Source organism: Gadus morhua, chromosome 7 (genome assembly GCF_902167405.1).
Source record: "Gadus morhua chromosome 7, gadMor3.0, whole genome shotgun sequence".
NCBI lineage: Eukaryota > Metazoa > Chordata > Actinopteri > Gadiformes > Gadidae > Gadus > Gadus morhua.
The window spans coordinates 11,894,606-11,920,223 of record NC_044054.1 but is presented as its reverse complement, the minus strand read 5'-3'; the positions used below and the strand labels follow the sequence as shown (position 1 = coordinate 11,920,223).

The window sequence follows — 25,618 nt, the reverse complement described above, 5'->3', positions numbered from 1 at the left end:
CGCTTGTAGACAGTGCGAATTAAAGGGAGTTTGACGTTGTTATTACAAACTACATTACCCACAATTCAGATGCATGTGCGAGAGCTGCAGATGTCATCAGCATTGTACCGGTGGCGTGGGTTTCCCTTGTCAAATCCACTGTAATAGTTTCTTCAGACTAAAACATCACATAGGACCGCATTTGGCTTCACAATGAGTGTAAGTAGAAGGCAGTGTCTATGTTATATGTTTTGCTATCTGGGGTTTCAGCTGTTATAGTATACTATATAACTTGTATAGGGCTGCATACCCAATTTAACCTGCTAACTAAGTTAGCTCCAGTGACTAGCTCTCATGGTTCTGTATACCTACAGTGAATCAGACTCGGAGAGGACATAACAAATCGGACCGGGAGGGCTTGGGCTTGATTTAAATATTTTTTATATTTCCCATTGTCAAAAATCACTACTAACTAAGGCTTTTCTGTTCCAGGAGCGCAAGGGAACAGCGAAGTTGGATTATCTGAGGAAGATCGAGAGAGAGATCCAGGAGCAATGGGAGAAGCAGAAGACATTTGAATGTGATGCACCCACGACCATTGGGGAAAGCACCAAGTAAATATATGTTCTTAACCGGTCTTGTCAACTGTATTTCTAACCATGTCATCTAAATATTTCCAGTGCTCTTAGTTGAAAAAGGATGAAAATGTTGATTGCAAAAAAACAGACCAGGCACTTTCCCAGTCTGTGGGTCTTAATAGTCAAATGTGTGTGTATACATTGAAATATAACTCGGACGTTTGTAATGGTTTATTACACACATGTCACTTAATTGCTGTGGTGCATTATTCGAATGATCTAGGAAGTAAAATGTTATAGTCATAGTAATAACACAAGAGATGTTTCATTACTATTTAATTCATTGTTTGCTTTCTGTTTCAGCAAAAACAAGTACTTTGTGACCTTCCCATATCCTTACATGAATGGCAGATTGCATCTTGGCCACACTTTCAGTATGTCAAAATGTGAGGTGAGTTTGCTGACGCTATGAGAAACAAACAACCAAACGGTAAACAATCTAACCAAAGAGAGCTTGCAGTTTTAAGGTTTTAGTGTGGATTTTTTTAGAAGGCTGATGCTGAAGAGTCCCATGTTGTTCCAGTATTAACAAGGGATTTCTCCAGTTTCCTGGCTTTTTTATATCAACTGAATGAATTGGCTGTAATACAACGGTCTATTTCATCACAGTTTGGTGTCGGTTACCAGCGCTTAAGAGGGAAGCAGTGTCTCTTCCCATTCGGCTTGCACTGCACAGGAATGCCCATCAAGGTGAGTCCATGACTCTCTTTATGTTTTGTGCTTAGTCCATATGTTCACTGTGCATGCAATACTATAATTTTGAGAATTGTATGCGATCGTGTGATTAACAGTGGAGCAATATTTATTGTCTTTGCTGAAAATGTGTTATGCTAAGTTATAGTTCTTTATCAAATAAAGACTACGTGTATGCATCTGAAATCAACTCAAGAGTAGTCTATGCTAGTACGAACAAATATGAGTCTGGTTCAGTGAAGTGACTTGGTTCAGATGTGTGGCTATCCAGCTACTCATCGAGCCAATGGGGGCCTGCTGATTGACTTTGGCCATGTGTCCTCCATCACAGGCGTGTGCAGATAAGCTGAAGAGGGAGATGGAGGTCTATGGAAACCCTCCTGTGTTCCCTGATGAGGAGGAGAAGGAAGAGGAGAAGCCCGACTTCTCGGACGAGATCATTATTAAGGATAAGACCAAGGGCAAAAAGGTAACTAGACCAAGGGGTTCATTTCAGAATCATTTATGCATGCGCATTCTTTTTCCCGAGTTGTTGTTTGAGGTATGTATCAATGTCGTTATTTTAGATCCGATGCCACCAACTATCTCCAAATACAGAAAATTAGACCGCAAGAATTTATTCAAATATTTGTATGTTTTGATTGGACCATTTAACATTTGAACCACTGACCTAGGATGCCCATCCACACTGAATTCAAAATACGCATTGCAAAGAATTTGTCTGAAAATACATCTATACAGCTACTTACATACTTTTTTTACCTTTCTAGAGCAAAGCAGCAGCAAAAACCGGTACAGCCAAGTTCCAGTGGGACATCATGAGTTCTCTGGGTCTGACTGACTCTGAGATTGTAAAGTTTGCCAATGCTGAACACTGGCTGGAGTACTTTCCCCCCCTGGCTATCAAAGACCTGAAGCAGATGGGAGTCAAGGTAAAGCCTTAGCTACTAATTTTCTGTCCAATGCACTTTGCATGAGTTAATGTGGTTAAAGTGATAGATTAGCTGCTACCATTGACTTCCGGAGTTGGATCCTGCTCATGTGAGGGGAATACACTTTCAATGCATTCCAAATAATGAAAGTCTTAGAATAGTCACTTATTAAAAACGAGGGCCAGTAACAGCATAACATTGTACTTGATCATTTTGCACAATTTTCAGTAGAGCCTGACCGATGTATCGGTTGACCTATCACAAGTATATCGGTGTATGTGTTTGCTGATATGAAAACTTAAGAACTGGTGTAGATTTTATAAATGTAATTACCTCTACAGGTTTTAAAGGGAAATTTCACCCATTTCCATTAAGCTTTGTATCGTTAGAAACCCACTCATATTTTTGAATGGTCGTGCATCATTCTTTTATTTTCTGGAGAGACTGGAGAGATCCGTATCGATCTCCAACACTTCCTGTTCAAGATGACGCAATATGACGAGTTTTGCGTAGAAGTAAATAGGAAGTGTAAGAGGGGTGGATTCTCGTAAGACTACAAGCACGGGTGGGACCCACTGACGCTACAGACCTATTAGAGCAGTGCCAGTGGGTGGGACTTCACCAGCAGAAACTAACATCCACAGCGTCTGAAGCTAAGCTAACAGAGGCTGTTGATAAAACCGAAGTACAATGGCGGAAGGTACTGGATCTGACATATACTAATACTAATAATAATAATACTCTTCACTAGAAATGTTGCGTGAAATGATTTTCAAGCAGTCTTGCGGCATCAGCTTGGTAGATGGAACAGCGAGGTGTCCGATAGGCGGAGATCTAGATCAGCGGGAGTAGGCCAGCGAAGCTGTGCATCGTGGTGCATGGTGGGAGTTGTTGTCTTCAATCCACAAGCGCCAAAAAGTCACTTTCTGCCTTTTCTCGGTCAAGACGGCACCAAATTAGAATTTTATTTTATTATTCGACTACATATAGGACCCAATTTCAATATATATTCATGCCTCCACCGGTGAAATGCTCCTTTAACTGAGCACCATTCATTTAAAACACTCCAAACACTAACCGTTTTACATCATGTTCGGTAAAGGTAAGTAGGTCCTCCCCACACTGTTAATTGGTTTCTTGGTTTGGTTTCAATATGATGTTGCTTGGGCCCGAAGCCTTGATGGGGGATGAGCAGCAGATCCAAAGGAGCTGTTCCACCCCCAGGTTACAACTTGGCTATGTAGACCAACCACAACCTTGTGTTTTTCTGGCAGTCTTTTTTTATGAAGAGAATATTTGGAACATATTGTAGATAAACATGAGTTTACCCGGGGTATTTCTTGATGTATGTAAGTCTGTCATGCACGGTCAACATGTCCTTGCCAAACTCTTACGGAACTCATTAGTTAAGGGAAGGCATTCTTTGGATTTTGTCTTTATTACCTTGTTTGCTTTCTTCTAAACTCTAATATGATATCTTTCACTAGGTGGACTGGAGGCGCTCCTTCATCACCACTGACGTGAACCCCTTCTACGACTCCTTTGTCAGGTGGCAGTTCATCACCCTGAAGGAGAGGAAAAAGATTGCATTTGGCAAACGGTGAGCTTACTAATTTGTTCCATCAAATGTATTTTTTTACTTTAGCCTACTACATTAGTGATTAGTCGTAAAAGGTAACATGGTGGAATATATTTTCCTTGATTTGGTACGAAAGACTTGACAATCAAAACTTGACATGTTGCTGCATGTGGATTTTTTCTGAAGAAAATGTGTGCGGTTGCGTGAGCCAACACGTATTATAGATATAAATAATGATATTATAAATATTTATGTAAAAAAAGTATACACAATTCTAAAAATCTTATGAATAGTGCACTGTACTGATACACGGCCAACTTTTTGGAAGGGGTTTGGTGTAAATTCCTAAAAGTAGATGTGTCTGACTAAATAATTACTCGAAATAGGGAGGAGGAATAAGTAAAAAAATAATTAAGACACATAACATTAGTGTGGATTGCTTTGCATCCACTCTAATAATGATAAGAATACTTTTCCCTTCATTTGAAACAAAAACCTAAATAATTTGAACATCCCTATCTTTATGCAGATATACAATCTACTCTCCCAAGGACGGACAGCCCTGCATGGACCATGACAGACAAACAGGAGAGGTACAGTATAAATACTTGTGACAATTTCCATAGTTTAGCTTCCTCTGTGGTTCAGGAGATTGTAACTAATCTATTTTTGCAAGGAGAGTCATTAAGATAACGAGTAGCCGTCAACTTGCCCTCGATTCCTTTTGTGACTATGTTTAGGGAGTTGGACCCCAGGAATACACTCTCATCAAGATGAAGGTTGTGGAGCCATACCCCGCCAAATTCAAAACAAAAGTATTTTACAGCAGGTAACAATAATAGTCATAAATCAAACCAGGTCCTTGATAGGATAGGACTATCTTTTACTATTGTTTTATAAATTACCATTTAAACCCTTTTTTCATGCTCTTATTTGTTTATGATTAAGCCGCAATCCAACAGTATCACTGATACGCTTACTAGCCGATGCATAACAAAAACATGTATTACAAGAACATTAATTTCACGCACAGTACACTTTTCACTCACTAACGTCATAACACAATCAACCAAGTGCAAAATAATACAATCCCTACGATGTTCACCACCAATGAAACGATGTCGCTCCACAGTGGCCTGAAGGGCAAGAACATCTTCCTGGTGGCCGCCACCATGAGGCCGGAGACCATGTTCGGCCAGACCAACTGCTGGGTGCGCCCCGACATGAAGTACGTGGCCTTCGAGACGGCCAACGGTGACGTGTTTATCAGCACGGCCCGCGCCGCCCGCAACATGTCCTACCAGGGCTTCACCAAGGACAACGGCGTGGTGCCCGTGCTCATGGAGGTCCTGGGACAGGTGGGTTTGTGTGCGCAACTCTCACGACAAGCTGTTTATTAAAGATCCCATGGCATGAACATTTATTTTTGAGGTTTTCCAACACTAATGGGTTCCCCTAGCCTACCTATGCTCCCCCAGTTGCTAGACATTTCGTTGGGTGTAAAACGAGCACTAAGCATTCTGCTCCGCCTTTGAAAAAACGAAGCTCACACGCACCGTTTTGGAATTTTCCCTGTATGTGTTCATAAGGGGAGATTCCACCTCCCCTTTCTCTGCCTTGAGTATGTTTGAGGATGATATCTTGAAAGCGATGCAATAAAATCAAATTGCATTGTCAATGTTTAATTTATTATCATTATTATTATTATTTTTTCTTATTGGAAATTCTCTGTGCTCCCCTTCCAGGATATTCTGGGCTGTGCCCTCAGTGCCCCACTGACCTCCTATAAAACCATCTACGCTCTGCCCATGCTAACCATCAAGGAGGACAAGGGTATGACAAATATCATGATGTCATCTGAATTGGATGGAAGCCATTTTAACTGGGATTTAGATGATTAGGTTTTCTAAATTTTTATTTATTCGTGGACCTCATACAAATCAATGGATCGATTTGAGTTGCCTTGTTTAGATTTGACTAGCACCTTCCTCACACTGCTCTCATTAGTCCAGGTACATACCATAAAAGGCATGTCAAACTAATGTTTACATGTAGTGTTTCATCTCACCTATGTGCCTTTGCAAACAACGCAGGCCAGGGTATACCTTCCTCTCCTTTAGTACACACTCCTTGTCTGAAATCACAATGGCAGCATTTAAATATAATGTCGTTTTTGACTTCTTCATACAACATGGGTTTAGTGAGGTGCTATCGGACTTAATGTCTTTCTATTCCCATATTGTTGAATGTATTGAACCTCAAAACCTTTTTTTTTTTTTTTTTAAATGGGAGGTGATAATGGGATTTTCAGATTGTCACTCGTAAAATATTTCAGCCATGACCATTGGCTCTGGATGTGCGTAATGATAATGATCATATTCATGGCCAGCTCCTCTAAAAGTGCAGCGCTGTAGTTTCATAGAGGAAAGGGGCGTTGAGGGAAGGAAACTCATTTCCTTGCTCCTGCTCAGGTGTCTGCCTGCCTAATGGTTTATTTTCACAGTATCTCTGTGTAAACATATGTATGTGTGTGTTGGGGGTTGAAACCATCTGCTTGAGTGTGCAATCTATCTGAGCCATATTAACAAAGAAAGCAAGCGTTCACTTCAAACCTCCCCAACGGTGAGGGCAAGTCCACAGTGTGTGTATGATAAAGGTGGTTTTCTGCTTATGGTTTGTGCCGCTAGGTACCGGCGTGGTGACCAGCGTACCATCTGATGCTCCCGATGACATTGCCGCACTCAGGGACATCAAGAAGAAACAGGTGCACTGCCATCTCACCCACGTTAAAGCAAAGTCGATTTAAATTGGGAAACGGAAGCAGTGTGCGAAATGGGAGGGGGGCCCTATAAAAGTCTCAAAAGCAAAAATGTTAGGGGGGCTATGGAAAAGTCTTATCACAGGATCTCTCTTCATTACTGTCTGCAGCGCCACCTAATGGCATTACAAAATTATCCAACATTGCAGAACGCAATGTCGGTACAACCTGCACTGCCGACTGTGGCTGTGGAGTATCTTAAGTTTCTAGATAATTACTTATATGGAATCGTTCGTTGCAAACTCGTCTAAAAGTTAAAAGATCATTATTGGATCATTTTTGATTCACCTCTATATAGCAAAGTTATTGTAACTAGGGCCCCTCCCAATTCCCACTGGGTATTTTGCACACTGAATGGAAGTAAACATGCAACTTCAATGTACGTTTGATTTTTCTCGACCACTGCATTCCTCTGAATGCGTTGTTTTTTGTGTGCATCGTCCCCTATTGACCCGTGCTGTTGTTGTCGTTAAGGCCCTGAGGGAGAAGTACGGCATTGAGGACAAGATGGTGCTGCCTTTTGAGCCGGTAAGCTGATGTTCCGAGGTCGGAAAGGGGTACCACTAAGTCATGGCCCAGCAGTCCTATTATGCTAAGCTTTCCGAAGGGGACTTCAATAAGTAGATTTCTACAGTGGAAATTCTACAAGGTGTGGATTTAAAACCCTTGCAGACACTTTTTATAGTGCTGGTCTGGCAGAGTTTATGTTCTCTGTTTCACAATTCCCCACATCCAGTTACATGATTATTCTCAACTAATATGTAACAAAACAAAGGGAAATGAACCTCTCTCAAGTCAGACCTTTGTGACTAGGTTTCCAGCCACATTGAAGATGGTTCACAAAATTCATATTTGCAGCTACAAATATATTTAGTATGCGTCCAAAACTTTCCCATATTTAATCCACCCTTGACATAACAATCAAATTGGCCATGATCCAACATTGCAGAACGCAATGTCAGTACAACCTGCACTGCGGACTGTGGCTGTGGAGTATCTTAAGTTTCGAGATAATTAACTCACTATTAATTATTGATGCTCTAATTCAAATACAAATTAAACTACAAATGATATCCATAATGTGTGTGAATGTACATAAATAAATAAATTCCAACAACATCTTTTAGAATATCAGCTTCGAGCATTAAAACTCCAATGGGGACTTTTTAACTGTGTGTGTGTGTGTGTGTGTGCGTGTGCGCAACAGATCCCCATCATTGACATCCCAGGCTTAGGGAGCCTCTCTGCCCCCCTGGTGTGTGATGAGCTGAAGATCCAGAGCCAGAACGACCGGGAGAAGCTGGCCGAGGCCAAGGAGAAGGTCTACCTCAAAGGGTTCTATGAGGGGGTGAGTATCCACACAGTCTAAATGCTACTTGTAGTGACTATGATGAACATTGTTGTTCTTTGTGTAGATCACTCTTTGGCTGCCTGGGTATATGCTATAGTAGACGCTTGATGTCGTGCAAAAAACGCATTGTCCAAATTAGGTTTCGTTGGGTTTAACACATGCTTTTGCATGCTTCACTTCTTACTGGCTGATACTGTATACCGGGAAACTGGTGATTTATGTGTTAATGTGACAAACCTGTCTGTTGAAAGGGAATTTAAGGGGTATTAACGTCAGAGCAGGCAGCACTGCACCCCTAAAATGGGGCATACATTTTTTTAGAGGTTGGGTCGGGGATTATTTCTACTGTCATACTATTCCGCCATTAAGACTTTTGTCTGGCCACTTAAAATGTGATAAAAGAAAATAAAAATGCTTGCAGCAGGAATACAGAATTTATGATTTGGTCAATGTTCATCTATCTTATTTTACGTTGGAGTTTCACAATGAATATTAGCCTGGCCTTGGCTGGGCAGTCATTAATTTCCCGTCCTCTTCTCTATCCCCGAGTGTGGCCTCTTCTCTGAGCTGTCGCTGCTGTTGCCCTCTCTGTAGATCATGCTGGTGGAGGGCTACAAAGGTCAGAAGGTCCAGGACGTGAAGAAGCCCATCCAGAAGATGATGGTGGAAAAGGTAGACCATCTGATCCTTCTTGTGTTCTCACTAATTTTGTTGAATCCAAAGTACCACATTGTCTAAATAGTTTTGGTTGACCTTGTTGTGTGTGTTCTTGAAAATGGCTTCACTGATCATCCTCCTGGAGGATCTGTTGTGCTGAGACTGATATGATGCCCGTTCTGTCTCTTCCGCAGGGCGAGGCTGCGGTTTACATGGAGCCTGAGAAGCAGATCATGTCTCGTTCGGGGGACCAGTGTGTGGTGGCTCTCTGTGATCAGTGGTAGGTGCCCCATCGGCCCCTTTGCAAACTCAAAGATTAACATTGCTTTCAATGTCAGTCATGACGTCTGTCAATCCTTTTTTAAATGTCCAGTATGGCCCTAAGTAGGGTTGCCGCGGTATACAGTATTACTGGTGTTACCGGTGTTGAGGCCAACACCGATAACTCTGTGTTGCACACCGGCAACACCAAGTTATTTTTTATTTTTTTTCAGTAATAAAAAACAAATTAATTAAAAAGGAATAATATAATTATAATCAAGAAAATTAAAATGTGTAGAATAAGCCACAGTTCTGCTCTGTGCAGAAGAGAATTGGCGCGCCGAGAATTGGCGTGCTTCCTTAAAAGACCGGTAACCATAGCAACGCCGGTAAACAAACCCCGCGAAGCCCAATCCCTACGTGAGCTCCCCGCACTACGGCCATCCGGAGACGCACAGAGCTTTTGGCCGTGATATTATGATATATAAAATTTTATTGTACGATTATATATAGAACGTTATAAGACGCCGAGAATTGGTGCGCTGCCAGCCGCTGTCACTGAGTGTTAGAGGAGAGTTGACGGAGAAGATGGCGGTTGACCTAGTTTCAAAGTTAATACCGTTTTTACCGGTAATACCGGTGTTGACACGTGCGTATTACTCGGTGTGAAAATGTCCACACCGCGGCAACCCTAGCCCTAAGACACTTTGTACTGGGCCTCACTCAAAGTTGAAATTATCAGCATTGGAACAAGACTTTTTAAACATAAAGACACACACTTAAAACTCGCCGTACACCCATCTCTGTTAACATCATCTGTGTAAAGATTTTTTCCCCGGCACTAGAGCTACATTTTTTGAACATATTTAATATGTATTATATTAATATTTTATAATGTTTAATACTATATAATTTAACCAAATTCCAATATATAATTTATTTTTGGATTTCTTTTCACAAGATGATTTATACACCCTTCTCCCTTACAGCAAGTCCTTAATAACAGCAAATTCAGCCTATATTGATCTGGTAAGTTCTTTTTTTATTGCTCATGCTTGGTGTATTTCTGTAATGTTCTAGGTATCTGGACTACGGTGATGCAGAGTGGAAGGCACAGACCAACCAAGCTCTGAACTCTTTGGAAACGTAAGAATGTTTCTATGTCCCTCTTCTGGACATCACTGGTTGTGATGATCGTGATTTCAGATGTAACGCCTTGACATTTCTTTGGCTTTTTAAGTGTGGGTTTGAGTTTACTTCACAATATGCTCTTGCACATGTGGCGATGTACCGTTGTCATAGCAACAACGCCAGGACAGCAATGCATGGATTGGCTTCAAAAATGTAACTTTTTATTATTATATATTATGAAAAGTCATAGAAAATATTGTGATTTCCCTTGAAAGGCAGATAATCATCATATTGTATATTCAAAGATACCAAGGCTCAAGATAAAGACAAACACACAAACATGCACCTAGTATGTCAATGAGTGAGGTGATTGCTGCCCAAGCCCGTTGCAGGGGGAGGGGCGCAGTACTGAGTCTGACCGACCTGCTCTGTACTGTGTGGACTGCTCAGGTTCTGCGAAGAGACCCGGAAGAACTTTGAGGCCACGTTGGCTTGGCTTCAAGAGCATGCCTGCTCACGTACCTACGGCCTCGGTGAGTGTGTGTGTGTGTGTGTGAGTGTGTGTGAGTGTGAGAGAGTGAATAGGCACCCATTAAAGGGGTGATGATGCCTTTTTGCCTTTTTGCCTTTTCCCTTTGCTTTAGTTGTATGATGCATACATGCTTTATGTTATGCTATGCTAGAAAAATCAACTAAGTCAGAGCCAGGGGGAGTATTCTCGCCCACCGAGAACGTCCCTCAATAAGTGCGTGAAACGGCTTGTTTGCCCTCAAAATGTAACCCGCAATGTTTCCAACTTCTCGGGGAGGTGAATTTGCAGAAACACACACAGAGCGTTCAACCAATCAATTGGGCTACTCGGCAGGGGGGCCTTGCATCGTACGAGGATGTTTGTGACGAGGGGTGTCTCTTGGGAAAATTCAATTAAGATGTAACCGTAACTTTATTATTAGTTAATTGAATCCACCCTTGCATAGACGGTCCTTTTCCCCTGGAGTAAACGTCCAACTCTCAAATTTGAAGGTGCTATGGTGCGGGTGTTATTTAGCTTTTGAATCATAACTGTTGACACGAAGTCTGATACTGCATGATACAGCCACGACAATCCCCTGACTTGTTCTTATAATTGAAATTCCTTTATTTGCCGTTCCTTCTGAAGACATTCCCAGCGCCCACCCTCTAGATGTATTGAAATTATCTTGAATTCTCCTGTGTTTTATTAGCATCTGATTTAGTGTCTTTGATGTGGCTAACCACAATGGGATTATTTTTTTCTAGAATAATATAATTCGATATTGTTTATTATCGTGATGTTTCTCCAAAGTTGCTTGGTAACGGCTGCCGAGGTGTCTTTCCATGGAGTCTTTTTCCATTCAACTTAATGCTTTGACACCGTGAAATGTCATTCAAGACACACTTTCCATCACCTTGGAATGTTCATTGAACAGAGTTTGCTTAAGTGGAGATTTGATCAAATGAACCCAAAAACACCGTTGTAGATGTGAGACCAATGCATTTGTTAAAATGAATTTCACAGTGAGGTGAGGACTTGCAAGGAATTCCCTTATATTAAATGAATGGTTACAGACTTATCTTTGAAGAAAAAGAGTGTTGAGAGATAGCGCTGGCCTTCTGGTCCTCACATATATGGCTTACCGATAAGGCCTTTGCTTTCACACACGGCATTATTATTGCTGGTTCCTTTGGACTACAGATGGAGACAAAGGGCTACCAATAAATCACCTCACTAACGGCTCCGTCTCTCCCCCATGCATTTATGTGTACACACACGCCCACACGCACACACGCATCGGTTTCAGGGGTATAATGGACTCGCATAGTGGTGTGTATCGCAGCACCTGAGGCATCGTTCTTCTTCTAATCGACTACCTGACTACAACACTCCCTCTCTCCCCTGAACCCATTGAGGTCATTTATTCATAGGTTTCAACTAAGATGTTGAAGTTGCTCTTCCCAGCTGCAAATCAAGCCTTTTTGTTTCACTCTGTCATTTCTAACGAAATCAACAGTTGACAACAAAATCATTGAAATGAGCAGACTAAAATCATGGGATTACGTTTTGTGTGTCTCTGTCTACGTACATGCATGTGTGTGTCTCTAGGTGGTCACTCGTGCACGCTTATTGCTTGCGGCTGTTTATCTCTAATAACACGGTATGCGTGCGTTTGTTCTCCCCTGTCGGTTGCTATAGGAACACGGCTACCATGGGACCAGCAGTGGCTGATTGAGTCTCTATCGGACTCCACCATCTACATGGCCTACTACACCGTGGCGCACCTGCTCCAGGGAGGAGTCCTCAACGGGCAGGGAGCTTCACCGCTGGGCATTAAGTACGGAGCACACACACACTTATCAGTAACCCCATCCTCAAAGTACAGAGCAATTGGATGTGAAATTACAATTACAATTAGGGCAATGTAAGTCGCTTTTATCCAAAGCGACTTACATCGGTTAATACACACATTGACACACCGACGTGTGTCTTAACCATGCAAGGCGACAGCCAGCTCGTCAGGAGCGGTTAGGGTTAAGTGTCTTGCTCAGGGACACATCAACACTCAGCTAGGAGGAGCTGGGGATCGAACTAGCAACCTTTCGGTTACAAAACAACTGCTCTACCTCCTGAGCTAAGCCGACCCCTCCAAGTTCATGTTGGAATCCAACATTGGAGCACATTTTCCCTCCCGCGCATCGCTTTGAGGTCTCCTAGCAACCGTCCCAAGGATACTTATTTTTATCTATCTTTTGGTCTACTTTTATTTTCACAGGCCCCTCCATCAAAGCCTCTAGTCAAAGGTGGCCAGGCAGATGAAGTTGGTGCAGTGAGTGTCTGTGATCATGAGCCTCCATGCCTTGCCTCTCCCCCCCCCCCCAGGCCAGAGCAGATGACCCGGGGTGTGTGGGACTTCATCTTCTTCAAGACGTCGCCCTTCCCTAAGACCTCCATCCCCAAGGAGCACCTGCAGAAGCTGCGGCGGGAGTTTGAGTACTGGTACCCTGTCGACGTGCGCGTCTCGGGCAAGGACCTGGTGCCCAACCACCTGTCCTACTACCTGTACAACCACGTGGCCATGTGGCCCAAGGACAGGTGAGTCCTGGGACAGTGTGAACACGGTTAAAGTCAGTTCACACCTGTGTTGTTGACCCCGTACTGGCCCTTTGAACCCCACTGGGTTCAAAAAGGGCCCCTCATGGGGGTCATTTCTGTGGGAGGGAGGGAAGCGAAAAGATACATAGACTGTCTGACAGACAGACAAAACAGGGATTGAAGAGATGGGACAGGAGTGTGTGTGTGTGTGTGTGTGTGTGTGTGTGTGTGTGTGTGTGTGTGTGTGTGTGTGTGTGTGTGTGTGTGTGTGTGTGTGTGTGTGTGTGTGTGTGTGTGTGTGTGTGTGTAATGCTGCCTGACTTGGTTCTTTCGACAACTCGACATGATCCTCAATCGTACTTATCAAACCTCAAAGTTTAGAGATGATATGAGAATGACTTCAGTGGGAGGTTTTAGGGAGAGCCGTTCGCAAAACCCGGCGAGACGCTACTGACTCAACTGCAGATCTAAAACGTGAGGCTAGGGCTCGCCTTGTGTTTTGAAATGAGGAGATGGAGGGGCTGAACAAGATGCAGAGCGAGAGGCTGAAGAGAACAATGTCTTCTCTCCGCAGTGGGAAGTGGCCCCAGGCGGTGCGCGCCAACGGACACCTGCTGCTCAACTCTGAGAAGGTACGATAGTTAGATAACAACTGTATTGACCCCCCCCCGGAGGGTCAATTCCTTTGTTACACCAGCAGCAGTGGAAAGCACAGGATCAGATCCGATACAATAAAAACACCAAGTGCTAATGAAAACAAAAATAGCTGCTGAAGTAAATGCTAAAGCAAAGACAATCAGAACAAACAGGGCAAACAAAACAAATGGTATAATATGATGAGGTAGTGTGTGTGTGTGTGTGTGTTGTGGGGGTTGATCCAAAGTGCCCTCCCAACGCGTCGGTCGGCAGACGAATCACAGTTGAATTGTACTAGTTGGACCAAGGGCGTTTTGCTGTTGTTGTTTAATTAGGATATTTGTTCTGACTGTTCATGATTTAGCTTTTCCTCCCAGGTTCATTTAGTTGTGGATATCTCATTTGGCGTTTGTGTGCGTGGGCCTACTCTGTGTTATCATTTGGCTAACATCTGTTTTTCTTCGTTTGGCAGATGTCCAAGTCCACCGGGAACTTCCTCACTCTCAGCGAAGCCATCGACAAATTCTCAGCAGATGGTACGCCGCCGCCGCCACCGCACCGTCGGCTCACACGCCGTTTGAGGCCGGGGGAAACGCGCCGACATTGATTCGGCACATCGATTTAACTCATTGATTCACGCCAGAGCAAGGGATTGGCTCACTGTTAACGTACCGACACATGGCGTCGGGACACGCTTCTCCAATCGCTAATGGTGACCTCAACATACAGCTTTATGCTTGCTATGTAGATCATGAACACGCCACACAGGACTTCAGCCTTGGCATGAAACATCAAGGATGGCTGGAAAACGTGGTATATATATTATGAGCAGGGGCATCACATGGCATGTGTGGCCAAAACAGCTGTGAGCTGTGAAAATTAAAGATGAATTAGAGGACAACAAGGAAAATGGCGGGGAGATGCATTCATTGTTGAGCAGTTGTTAAGTTCTATGCTGACTGCTCTTAAAGGGAAACCAAACCGGTTTGTTTGAGCTTGCATTCTCGCTCACTTCTGGTACTTTTTTAAATTTTAAATTTAATTCAGGGGCTGTAATGCTTTTCAGGCTTTCACTGTCTCCTCTCACTGCAATCAGATTTGGGATGTTGCTTGGTAACCCAATGCCACCAGTAACAGGATACTCTTGCATTTGTCTGCCTTTTACCCAAATATGGCCATTTGAGTCCATATTCACGTCTCATCCTGAGGTTGGAAAACTCAGGCGATGTGGACCGGCATCCATCCATACCACCACCACCACCACCACCACCATCACCTTTTCTCTAAAATAACTTGTTTAGGGTGTGGTATTACATGAACATTTAGGGGATTTTGCTGACGCTTACAACCGCGACTTTACAACCACGCAGGGCGACAGCCAGCTCGTCAGGAGCAGTCAGGGTGAGGCGTCTTGCTCAGGGACACCTCGACACTCCGGGGATTGAACTAGAAACCGTCCTGTCAAACCGCTCTACCTCTGTCGCCCCTGTATTTCTTTGTGAGGCGAGTGCCTTAACCCCCCCCACCTTGTACCCCCCCAGGCATGCGTCTGGCGCTGGCGGACGCAGGGGACACGGTGGAGGACGCCAACTTTGTGGAGACCATGGCGGACGCGGGCATCCTGCGCCTGTACACCTGGGTGGAGTGGGTGAAGGAGATGATCGCCAACCAGAGCAGCCTGAGGACGGGCAACCCGGACACCTCCAATGACCGAGTGTTCTCCAGGTAGGCTTTGTTTCTGGGGGGCGAGGGGGTGTAGACGTACAGCATGCCCTCACACAACACCTCAGTGTGAGGGCTGTTTGCAGAGAGCGTGGCAACATTTTAATGTCGTCAATAGAGGGCCCCCGAAAAAGAGATAGTATTGAAATGAAGCAATCAAAGTACGTCCACGCCCAAGTTTTTTTTGCGTTCTCCACCATTGAGTGTTGTATTTTCCGCACCTGGGTTTGACGGGAAAGATGGATTCACCGAACCGATCAGGGAAGAAAGGCCCTGGTCAGACATGAGCCAGGAGCGGTCTAAAATCGAAATAGTCTCGCACAGAGGCAGGTGCAACTCGGAACAGATATTTTCACAGAGCATTTCACTCCCTCATAGCTGATGGAGGGCAATGCAGTTTTTTTCCACAAATTACCCACAAATGATATCCATAAAGCATACCTCCAGCCCCTCTGTAATCGGTCGGTTGTGTGTTTGCGTGTAAAGAGATGTTTAGGTAGGCGCAGTGGTGCATGACTTCTGTGTCTCATCTGTTTTCTCGTCCCAGCGAGATGAACGCAGGTATTCTGAAGACGGAGCAGCACTACGACAGGATGATGTACAAGGAGGCTCTGAAGAGTGGCTTCTTTGAGTTCCAGGTAAACAACGACGACGACAATAACAACAACAACAAGGTGTTCTCCATGACCAACACACCTGGGAGCCCCCCTCCCAGCCCCCCCCCTCCCCACTGGTTGATGCATGCCTCATAGCCTCACAACACCGACCGTATCCAAGGATCTATTGGTGCAGAGTGATGAAGGCCAGTCGGGGGGGGGGGGGGGGGGGGGGGGGGGGGGGAGGGAGGGTATTAAGACGGAGTCTAGGGGGAGGGGATCCGGAGTTGAGGCAGAAAAGAGTTAGGTAAGGGTTCCCACGGTCATGCTATTGTAAAGCACACCCTGTATTTCAATAAGGCTGATTTGATCTATTATTGGAAATCAAAAGGGGCTGGCATTTGTAGAGAAAATTATGATGGTCTTTTATTGGGATTGTAAAGGGGCGTGTATTAGGGTTTATTAAAGGGTGCATGTGGATTTAGTAAGGGAGATGTTGGAGTATAATGCTGTGCCATGTATTTAACTAGACGGCTGTTTGGGTTTAATAATCGTGTGTGTGTGTGTGTGTGTGTGTGTGTGTGTGTGTGTGTGTGTGTGTGTGTGTGTGTGTGTGTGTGTGTGTGTGTGTGTGTGTGCGTTAAAGGCGGCCAAAGACAAGTACCGGGAGCTGGCCATCGAGGGCATGCACCGGGACCTGGTGTTCCGGTTCATTGAGATGCAGACCCTGCTCCTGGCCCCCATCTGCCCACACCTCTGTGAATACACCTGGAGCCTCCTGGCCAAGGTACGGACCCCCGGGGTGGTATCGATGGGGGGGGACCGGGGGATAGGTTGGAAGTACCGAGCCAGATGCTCACAGTGGTTAAGGGTTGTTCTGGGTAACCTTCCTCACAAAACGATTGATGCGACTTCATCTTAAAACTGGACTAGCTTGGGGGAGTGGACTTGGGTCTCGGACACAAGCTGAGCGTGTCCGTGCATGGCACCGACGTCCTGATACGTATGCACCTGATACGTCCATTGTGATCTTCAAATTGTGCCTCTTGCTGAATGATGTCATGCCCACACTCTGTCTCTCTCTCTCTGTCTCTCTGTCTCTCTGTCTCTCTGTCTCTCTGTCTCTCTGTCTCTCTGTCTCGCTCTCCATCTCTCCCCCACAGGGCGGCTCCCTGATGAAGGCGTCCTGGCCTGCGGCGGGTCCAGTGGACGAGGTCCTGATCCGCTCCTCTCAGTACCTGATGGAGACCGCCCACGACCTCCGACTACGCTTCAAAGCCTACATGCAGCCCCCCAAGAGCAAGGTGTGTGTGTGTGTGTGTGTGTGTGTGTGTGTGTGTGTGTGTGTGTGTGTGTGTGTGTGTGTGTGTGTGTGTGTGTGTGTGTGTGTGTGTGTGTGTGTGTGTGTGTGTGTCCAATACAACCTCATTCCAATGCATCTTCACCTCATTGTGAAGAAAATGAATGTGTGAACTGATTTGGGTTTGTTGCCTGCCGCCGTTGCAGCAACCCAGTGCTGAGCCATGATTAAGGTGTCTTATTAAATTAGAGTGGGTTGCAAGAGAGCCGATCTCGTCCCTCAGGTGTAGCGCATCAACTTTGTGTTTGTCAGGTTGAAATTGGGAAAAACCGAAGAGGCGGAAAATGATTTCAGTTGCTATTTTTGGAAAAGCTGTGGAAAATCACAGGCTTTACCGAGGTAGCCACGTAGATCCCTGCATTTTGGAGTCTCGATACTGTTTGTAGTATTTTTTGTTTATTTGGATGTACTGTGTGAAACACTACATTTACTGGTTTGTGTGGCTGGTCTGTGGCCTATTTGCATTCAAATGGTCCTTCTCTGTGCATTGGCACAAAGACACATTTGAAAATAAATGCATCTTGTTTAACTATTCTTATGGGAACAAAGAGTATCCTCCTCTCCGTCAACACACCTTCGGTAGTGTCGTTTTAAATGGGCATGTGTATGTGATGGTTTTTTGCTTATTTGTCTGTTCTTGAATGGAAAATAAACAGGGTAATCTTGCTGTAATTAGTTTATACCGGTCTCTTAATATGTCATTATCTGTGCTAGACAATGAGGCCCACTCAACCGGTTTTTATCTGCAGTATTTCAAACCCAGGGACGACAGAGAAGAGAAAGGGAAAGTATAACTTTGAGAAAATTGTTACCTAAGGTGCTTCCCCGAGATGCAGTTAGAAAACAACATTTGCATATATTGACCTACTATGATGTCCTGTCTTGGTTGCCACGCTACAGTGTGTCCAGTCTGGTCTGAAATGAAATAAAGCAGGTATATCATTGTGCAATGCTTTACAATTGTCCTGTTTGACGTTTCAATTGATACATTACAATTATTATAATTAATATAAATGCATTGTGGTTTAAAAATGTAGCAATGCCTGCTGTCAGGTGCAGCTGAAAGACTACCTCTATAAGCCGGATGCTATTCTGCAGTAGTCTTCCCAGGGGGGGCTCATGTTTTTATTGTCAATGCTCAGACATGAATGTCTTGATGGTACTAATGAACAGCACAGCACGTCAGTAGTAGCTTGTGAACTAGACAATCTCGCAAGCTCATTTTTCAATTTCTCTGCAGATAGTCTTGCTCCCCTCCCACACACAAATATTTCTACCTGGTAGACCGACCAATCACAACCATCTTATCGAACATGAGGCGGGATAATTGCTACTGATTCCGCAATCGAGACAGTATTAAACAAAACAATATACTTTTACTAAAGGAAGGAGAGCGCTGCGCTTCGTGCAGAGTCACTTGTTTCGTTGCTACGATTGGTGGTGGTAGGCCTATCGTATTGCGGTCGTTCTGGGCTAAAATGCACGGAGAGGTTCCAGCCACATGGCAGTTTGTACATCATCCGGCTATGCCACTAGAAGGGTGCTGTGAAAGAAAATAAGGTTGTTGCGTTCTTTCAAACTTCTTCAGATTTCCGCAACATGTAAAGGTGTCATAACGTCAAGAACGGTTGATAGTTTCTTAAGATAGAATGCTGTGGGGAAAAAGGCCTGGGTCCCGGGTAAGGGTTGAATCTCTGACTCAGAGGCCTGGCGGTGGACAGACTCAGTTAAATCCTTCTTACTCTGTGTAGCGGTAAACCCACGGAGCGACAGAAGCCTTTTGGAGGTTAAGTCCTCACACCTGTGTCATCGTGTTGAAAAACACCGGTAATGGTTTCCCTAAGAAGGAAATTAGATTAAGCTTGGCAGCTGTCATGTGAAATGAATTTATGGAAAGCCAGACTGGTATCCATGAAGGGCATACAGACTGTGCTTGTGGGTGTGGTTGTGTGAGTGCATGTGTACGCGCACACCAGTCTGGTCATCCAAACACATCGGGCATCCAAATATGCTGTATAGAAAGTATTTGTTATTCTGGCATTCTCATTTGGATAGGCCATACTGAGTGACTCTCTTGAGAAAACAAAGCGCATCTGTTGTAGTGGCATGTCTCTTGAAAATAAACTCTAGAAAGTCAGCCTTAATTCACTCCGAGTAAGCCGTGGTCACATCTTGTGCAACGGGTATAATATGGTTGGATGGGTCACTAATGTGTATCTTTTGGTCTATACTAACTAACCACCCTCCACTCTCTCCCACATCTCCCGCTATAGAAGGGAGACTCCCGGCCTCCAGGCAGGCCGTCTCACTGTACCATCTATGTGGCCAAGAGCTACCCGCCATGGCAGCACTGTGCCCTGTCCCTGCTGGGGAGGCACTACAAGGTACACACACACACACACACACACACACACACACACACACACACACACACACACACACACACACACACACACACACACACACACACACACACACACACACACACACACACACACACACACACACACACACACACACACTGTGGTAAGGGGCTGTTATGCCACTTGTTAAACTGCATTGCAAATATATTATGCACCCTTTTTGATGTGTTTTTTTTTTTGTAGCCGTCTCTGTGTGTGTGAATGTCTCTCTTCATGTGTGACTAAAGCTGTGCTTGTCTTGGGGCTCAGGAAAACAAGGGGGTCCTCCCTGACAACAAGGTGATCTCCGTCGAGCTCGGGGCAATGCCGGAGGTGAAGAAGTACATGAAGAGAGTCATGCCCTTCGTGGTCATGATCAAGGTACGGCTCACCCTAGTTCTGCAGAGCTTCACTCACTCAACCCATGTCGCAGACTGACTGAACCTGGAGGTGTTTTTACACTTTCTTGCATGATTCAGGGCATTTAGCAGACACGTTTATCAAATTATATATTTTTCAGAAGAAAGATAAAAAATATTTTGCTGTCGGTACACTAGGGATGTTCATAGCACTACCAATCGCTAGGTTAACCCATTCCCCGTATACAACAAGATAGCTAGGGTAAGATGCTACACACCTAAGTCATTATTTTTTTCTGAATGAACTCCTTGAGTGGTTGAAACGGTGGGGGCTCTGACGGCTTGTGTCCTCTCAGGAGAACCTGGAGAAGATGGGCCCCCGGGTGCTGGACCTGGAGCTGGAGTTTGATGAGCGCAACGTGCTGACGGAGAACCTGGTCTACCTCACCAACTCCCTGGAGGTGCGTCGTCCTGGGTCCTCACTGAGATGGATAACAAGTTTATTAATCCCCCGCCGGGGAGATTCCCAGCAGCAGTGGATAACACGGGCAAACACAATACAATACAAATACAAAGTAGTGCTAATGAAAACAAAAATAGACGCTAAATTAAATGCTAATGTAAATGCTGATGTCAAGAAAAAACTAACAAACAAGGCTAACCAAACAGAAGGTATAAACAATATAGAGTACCAGCACTTCACAGTACAAATGTAAACAAAGTGGCCCAGTGATCAAGTTTATATATTAGGGGTGTGCATCTCTTCTTTATAGGACGATCCGATATGTATCTAGATACACGTGCTACGATACGATTCAAGGACGATACATTTGAAATATGGAACGATGCGATTTGATTCAATGTTCTAACGATCCGGTGCGATTTGATGAGATATGAATCAATCTGATAGATACAGTTAATGTTTGTTTAAAGTTAACACATTCATTTTCTATTAATTAAAATAAGCCTTCTATAATAGAGTAATTGCCTACTATCAAATATATATATATATATATATATTATAGGGACCATGGAATCTTAATTTAGAACTACAGGTTTATATATTTGTTTATTTATAGACTTAAACGCTGTCCTACACAATTAAAGAAAATAGCAAAGCTTTTGTCAATATTCCCCTCCTTCTAATAAGCCCCAAAGGACTTCCACACGTTTTTAGTTCAGATTCGCGGGTGCACTGAACATATGGCTGTTATTCGCGCACTCACAGGGCGCACGCGGAGACGCAGGGCGCAAACATACACAAACACAGATGCGGATCCGCCGCATCCTAAGGTTTCATTTTCCCGATCCGTATGGAAACGGATTGAATTGAGTTGACTGTATTGATATCAGGTTAAAGCTTCACTCAACCGTTTCGCAACGTTTTAAATCGGTGCATCAACAGATTCTTGGTCATTTTAAATCGATACAAGGGTCCCACATATCGATGTAGTCGCATCTGTGTTAATCCAACCGCATACCGACTCCTATCGGTGAATCGTTACACCCCTAATATATATATATTTATTACACGGCTCTTCTCAATGCTGTAGAATGCTCCGTTCACTTGCATAGGTCTTCCAGACTTCCGGCAGGGATTTCTCTTTCGGTAATTGACTGTTGCATGTAATCATAAATGCATATAATGACCGCTGTCAAGGAATGTGAATTTTTTGCCTCTGATTCACGTCTTTGGTACCACTCAGCAAGTAGTCGGGTAACTTGTCAACCCCAGCGTATTCGGTTGCTAATCGTCGTCAACCGACGTTTGACTTATGCTGACTATTTCTCTGCTGATCAACACTACGAATTGTAAAAAGAAACTTCGTAATTGTTTCATTTTGGCAAGTAACCGTGTAATAGGCGGCAACGTCGCCGGTCATTAGCGAAAATAAGCCCCTTCAGGGTGAACAGGACACCGACGCGGAGCTGAGGTGTCTTGTCTGGGCTTATTTTCCCGATAATGTCTGGTGTCTGTCGGCTTATTTTCCCGATAATGATCGGTGTTCTATACATTATCCCATTTATATATATAGTTATATCTCTATCTCTATCACTATCTCTCACTCATATCTTCAAACATATGCAGCGGTTATTAGCAAAAGGGCATCTGGGGTTTTAACTCATCTCTCATCACCAATAATATCTACAAAATCCCGGAGGAACCGTTTAAGTTGGGCCGAGTCAAATATAATTAGGTTCTATTTGAAATGTTTCATGGTTGAAGACGTAGAGATGCATCAGTATAGGCGATGGGATTTCAGTGGAGAAACATTTTGTCTAGGTCAAATAGGTAAACCCTTATCGGTGTGTGTAAACATGAGTATGCTGCCACGACTTCCATATTTTCGGAAGGAAAACGAGTGAGTGTATCTAGGCCAGTGTTTCACACAGTGTAGTGGTGCAGGGAGAGGCGATGGGAGGGATAATTGAATGTATTGTAGTGAGATGAAGAGCTCCATCGCACACTGTATGAAACACAGGCAGAACTAAACTCAATTTAAAATGTGTTGCACACAAGAGCTGTACAGAAATTATTATGATTTATTTTTTACCAAAGGGGGGGGGGGGGGGCCTAACAAAATTTTTTAGAACCACTGATCTAGGTAGAGTAGACGTTTTGTAACCCGTGTGGCTTAGACATAAGGAAAAATCCCAACACACGCTATTCATTGTAAATTCAATATGTTTTCATCATGCATTTGTCATGAGCAGACATATGCTCCCATATTTCTGTGCTCCCTGTTCTCTGGCATGGCTTCTGTGGGCGGGGAGGGTTGGCCGGATTAACACTAATCCAGTTGTCAGCCCTCTGATAACTGCTGGGCTCACAATCAGCTCCATCAGTCATTCATGAATCAAGCCACCAAGTCGCAACTCAAACAACCCCACTGTCCGCCTGGTTTCTTTGTTTTGTATTGACCTTGTCTAGACTCGCACAACGTCCACGTATGCTGGGGCTCAGCCAGCAGGGGGCTGGAAACATGTCAATAAGTTGTCCCAGAAAATGCATTGATTAATAATCCACCTTCTATTTTCCATATGCCTTGGTTTCTCTCTCCGCTCATGGCTCTATGTCTCTCGCTATCTTAATCCCTCTCTCATCTCTTTCTGTTTTTTTGTCGTGTGTGTGTATGTGTGTTCTCCAGTTGGACAAGATTGACGTTGTCTTTGCATCAGAGGGGGACGACAAAGTCAAGGAGGACTGCTGCCCAGGGAAACCCTTCAGCATTTTCCGAACAGAGGTGTGTGTGTGTGTGTGTGTGTGTGTGTGTGTGTGTGTGTGTGTGTGTGTGTGTGTGTGTGTGTGTGTGTGTGTGTGTGTGTGTGTGTGTGTGTGTGTGTGTGTGTGTGTGTGTGTGACTTCACTATTCGCTGTCATTAAAAAAACAACAACTTTGATCCGGGTGTATAACTGAGATACGGTGTGTCCTAGTTGCTCAGTGGGCTTGTGTATTCTCAATAAAGCGGTGTGTAACAACTCAACATGTATAGTTCATCTTATCTCTTCTCTCGCCCCAGCCCGGTGTGTCCGTGTCCATGGTGAACCCCCAGCCGTCCAACGGGCTGTTCTCCACCAGCCTGGACATCAGACAGGGCGACACCAGGGACAGCGTGGTCCGGCGGCTCGCCAAGATCAACAAACTCATCAAAGGCCAGTGCTTTGAAATGCCTTGCTGAAGAATTGGGCTATATTCATTATGCTAGCTAATGTAAAAAACAGGGCCAGGCTTCTTTATAATGTTTGACCAAATTTTTTTATTTTTTTATTATTTTATAGTGAAGAGATGACGTTGTTCTGTAGTGAAGAGACGACGTTGTTCTGTAGTGAAGAGACGACGTTGTTCTGTAGTGGAGATGACGTTGTGCACGATTGACATCCAAGGGTCTTTTTAAGGAAGGTTGGGTTCTACGCATGGTTAGCAGTCTAGAATATTTTTCTCTTTATGAGTTTGCTAGAAAACAACGGAAGAGCTTTGATGCAGATTTACCGTAGGTAAAGTGTCGGTATCCATTATTTTCTTCAGCCTCGTAAAACCCTGTATCCATGTATGCGTGTGCTGCAGATCTGTCCCGGGTGAAGCTGATGCGCTACGAGGACCCCCTGCTGGGGCCCCGGCGGGTCCCCATCCTGGGCCGCGAGGAGCAGGGCAAGCTGGCCCTCTCCGACAAGTCCACCTTCAGCGTGGACCTGGGGGAGGGACGGGTCACTGTGGCCGACAACGGCCTCTCTGTGGACATAGGGGACACTCTGGTGTACCTGGTTCAGTAGACACACACACACACACACACACACACACACACACACACACACACACACACACACACACACACACACACACACACACACACACACACACACACACACACACACACACACACACACACACACACACACACCTTTATATTTGGGGCGGGGTGAAGCCTCAGCAATCGATTTTGAAATGCTGCATTTTAATTGGTAGTTTTGAGCCAGCACCATATACCACTGACCCATTCACTCTTACCCCATATAAGTGTTCATGGTGCTCGCAATCATGGGCTGTCTTCGGGATGGGTGTTTCTGTTTTCCATACATGTTTTTCACCCATTCTGCCAGGTGAACATTGGTTTCAGTATTCGACCGCCATATCTTTTTGTTATGTGACTGCTGGTTGTTTATGGTGTGTACACATTGGTGTGTCGATGGGGTGAGCAGGTCCTAGCTGACTGCTTCATGAGCTTCCTGTTACAAAACCTACGGCTGGTCCACGGCACACCAGGTGTCCAGATGGTTTTCTCCAACGGTTTGATTTCACAGAGAACCGCGGAAGATCGGTTCTATTAACGACATTCGTCATGGTGAATGTGTGTGAGGCTGCGGCACCCACAATCTGTTCATGGGTGGAGCCCCCCCGATGTGTAATGAGGCAGACGCGTGGAGCGAAAAGGACACTCATACCACGGACACCTGCATTGTGTCTTAAGATCCGACAACGATGTGGGAGAAGATAAATATAGAAAACCGTAGCGTTCCAAGAACTCTTTGTTCCATCGGGTTTTTGAGCATTGCAAACCATTCATGTCAGGGTCTGTGTATTTGTGTGCGCGTGTGTGTGTGCACGACCAGGGGATAATCCTTGTGTTCTCTTGAATGCATCCTATGGCTTATAATGTTCTTTCTTTTTTTTTTTACATCCAATTTATCATGAAAGGAGGCTTTGTCAAATGGCGGTTTTCTAACTGTGGGTGGCAGTTATTAGACTTGTTCTTTTCCTATGAAACGGTGACAATAATAATAATAAAATAAATCTTAAAATATTCACGTGGTTTCTTTTGTTCGGCAAAGGAGAAAGATTAGCACATGCAATGTCACCGGTTGTTTTTCCAGCAGGGTGGATCTGTCCCAGCACTG

The 25,618-nt window shown here is 44.4% G+C and overlaps 1 protein-coding gene across 2 annotated transcripts; it reads left to right on the top strand.

The window, feature by feature from the left end:
* Positions 1-62: 62 nt before the first annotated feature.
* lars1b (leucyl-tRNA synthetase 1b) lies at positions 63-25,526 on the top strand. Of its 2 annotated transcripts, XM_030360787.1 has the most exons (33): positions 63-198; positions 472-593; positions 921-1,008; positions 1,227-1,307; positions 1,642-1,779; positions 2,081-2,242; positions 3,730-3,842; positions 4,351-4,414; positions 4,562-4,650; positions 4,954-5,179; positions 5,567-5,654; positions 6,509-6,585; positions 7,114-7,167; positions 7,847-7,987; positions 8,585-8,662; positions 8,842-8,927; positions 9,989-10,054; positions 10,490-10,572; positions 12,252-12,390; positions 12,936-13,148; positions 13,723-13,780; positions 14,257-14,320; positions 15,326-15,509; positions 16,054-16,144; positions 16,749-16,889; positions 17,266-17,406; positions 19,736-19,846; positions 20,135-20,245; positions 20,580-20,684; positions 23,373-23,468; positions 23,746-23,878; positions 24,291-24,496; positions 24,585-25,526. In XM_030360787.1, the coding sequence occupies exons 1-32, from the start codon at positions 193-195 to the stop codon at positions 24,494-24,496; spliced, it is 3,555 nt and encodes a 1,184-aa protein (XP_030216647.1). In that variant the 5' UTR covers positions 63-192; the 3' UTR covers positions 24,585-25,526. The 2 variants fall into 2 exon arrangements, with proteins under 2 accessions (XP_030216647.1, XP_030216646.1); XM_030360786.1 differs by having other exon boundaries at positions 24,291-25,526.
* The last annotated feature ends 92 nt before the right edge of the window (positions 25,527-25,618 follow it).

Excerpts from the sequence above, each read along its gene's own strand:
- lars1b (XM_030360787.1), top strand. Across the intron at positions 1,009-1,226 it reads TCAGTATGTCAAAATGTGAG|TTTGGTGTCGGTTACCAGCG; the intron begins GTGAGTTTGCTG and ends ATTTCATCACAG. Across the intron at positions 4,651-4,953 it reads ACAAAAGTATTTTACAGCAG|TGGCCTGAAGGGCAAGAACA; the intron begins GTAACAATAATA and ends GTCGCTCCACAG.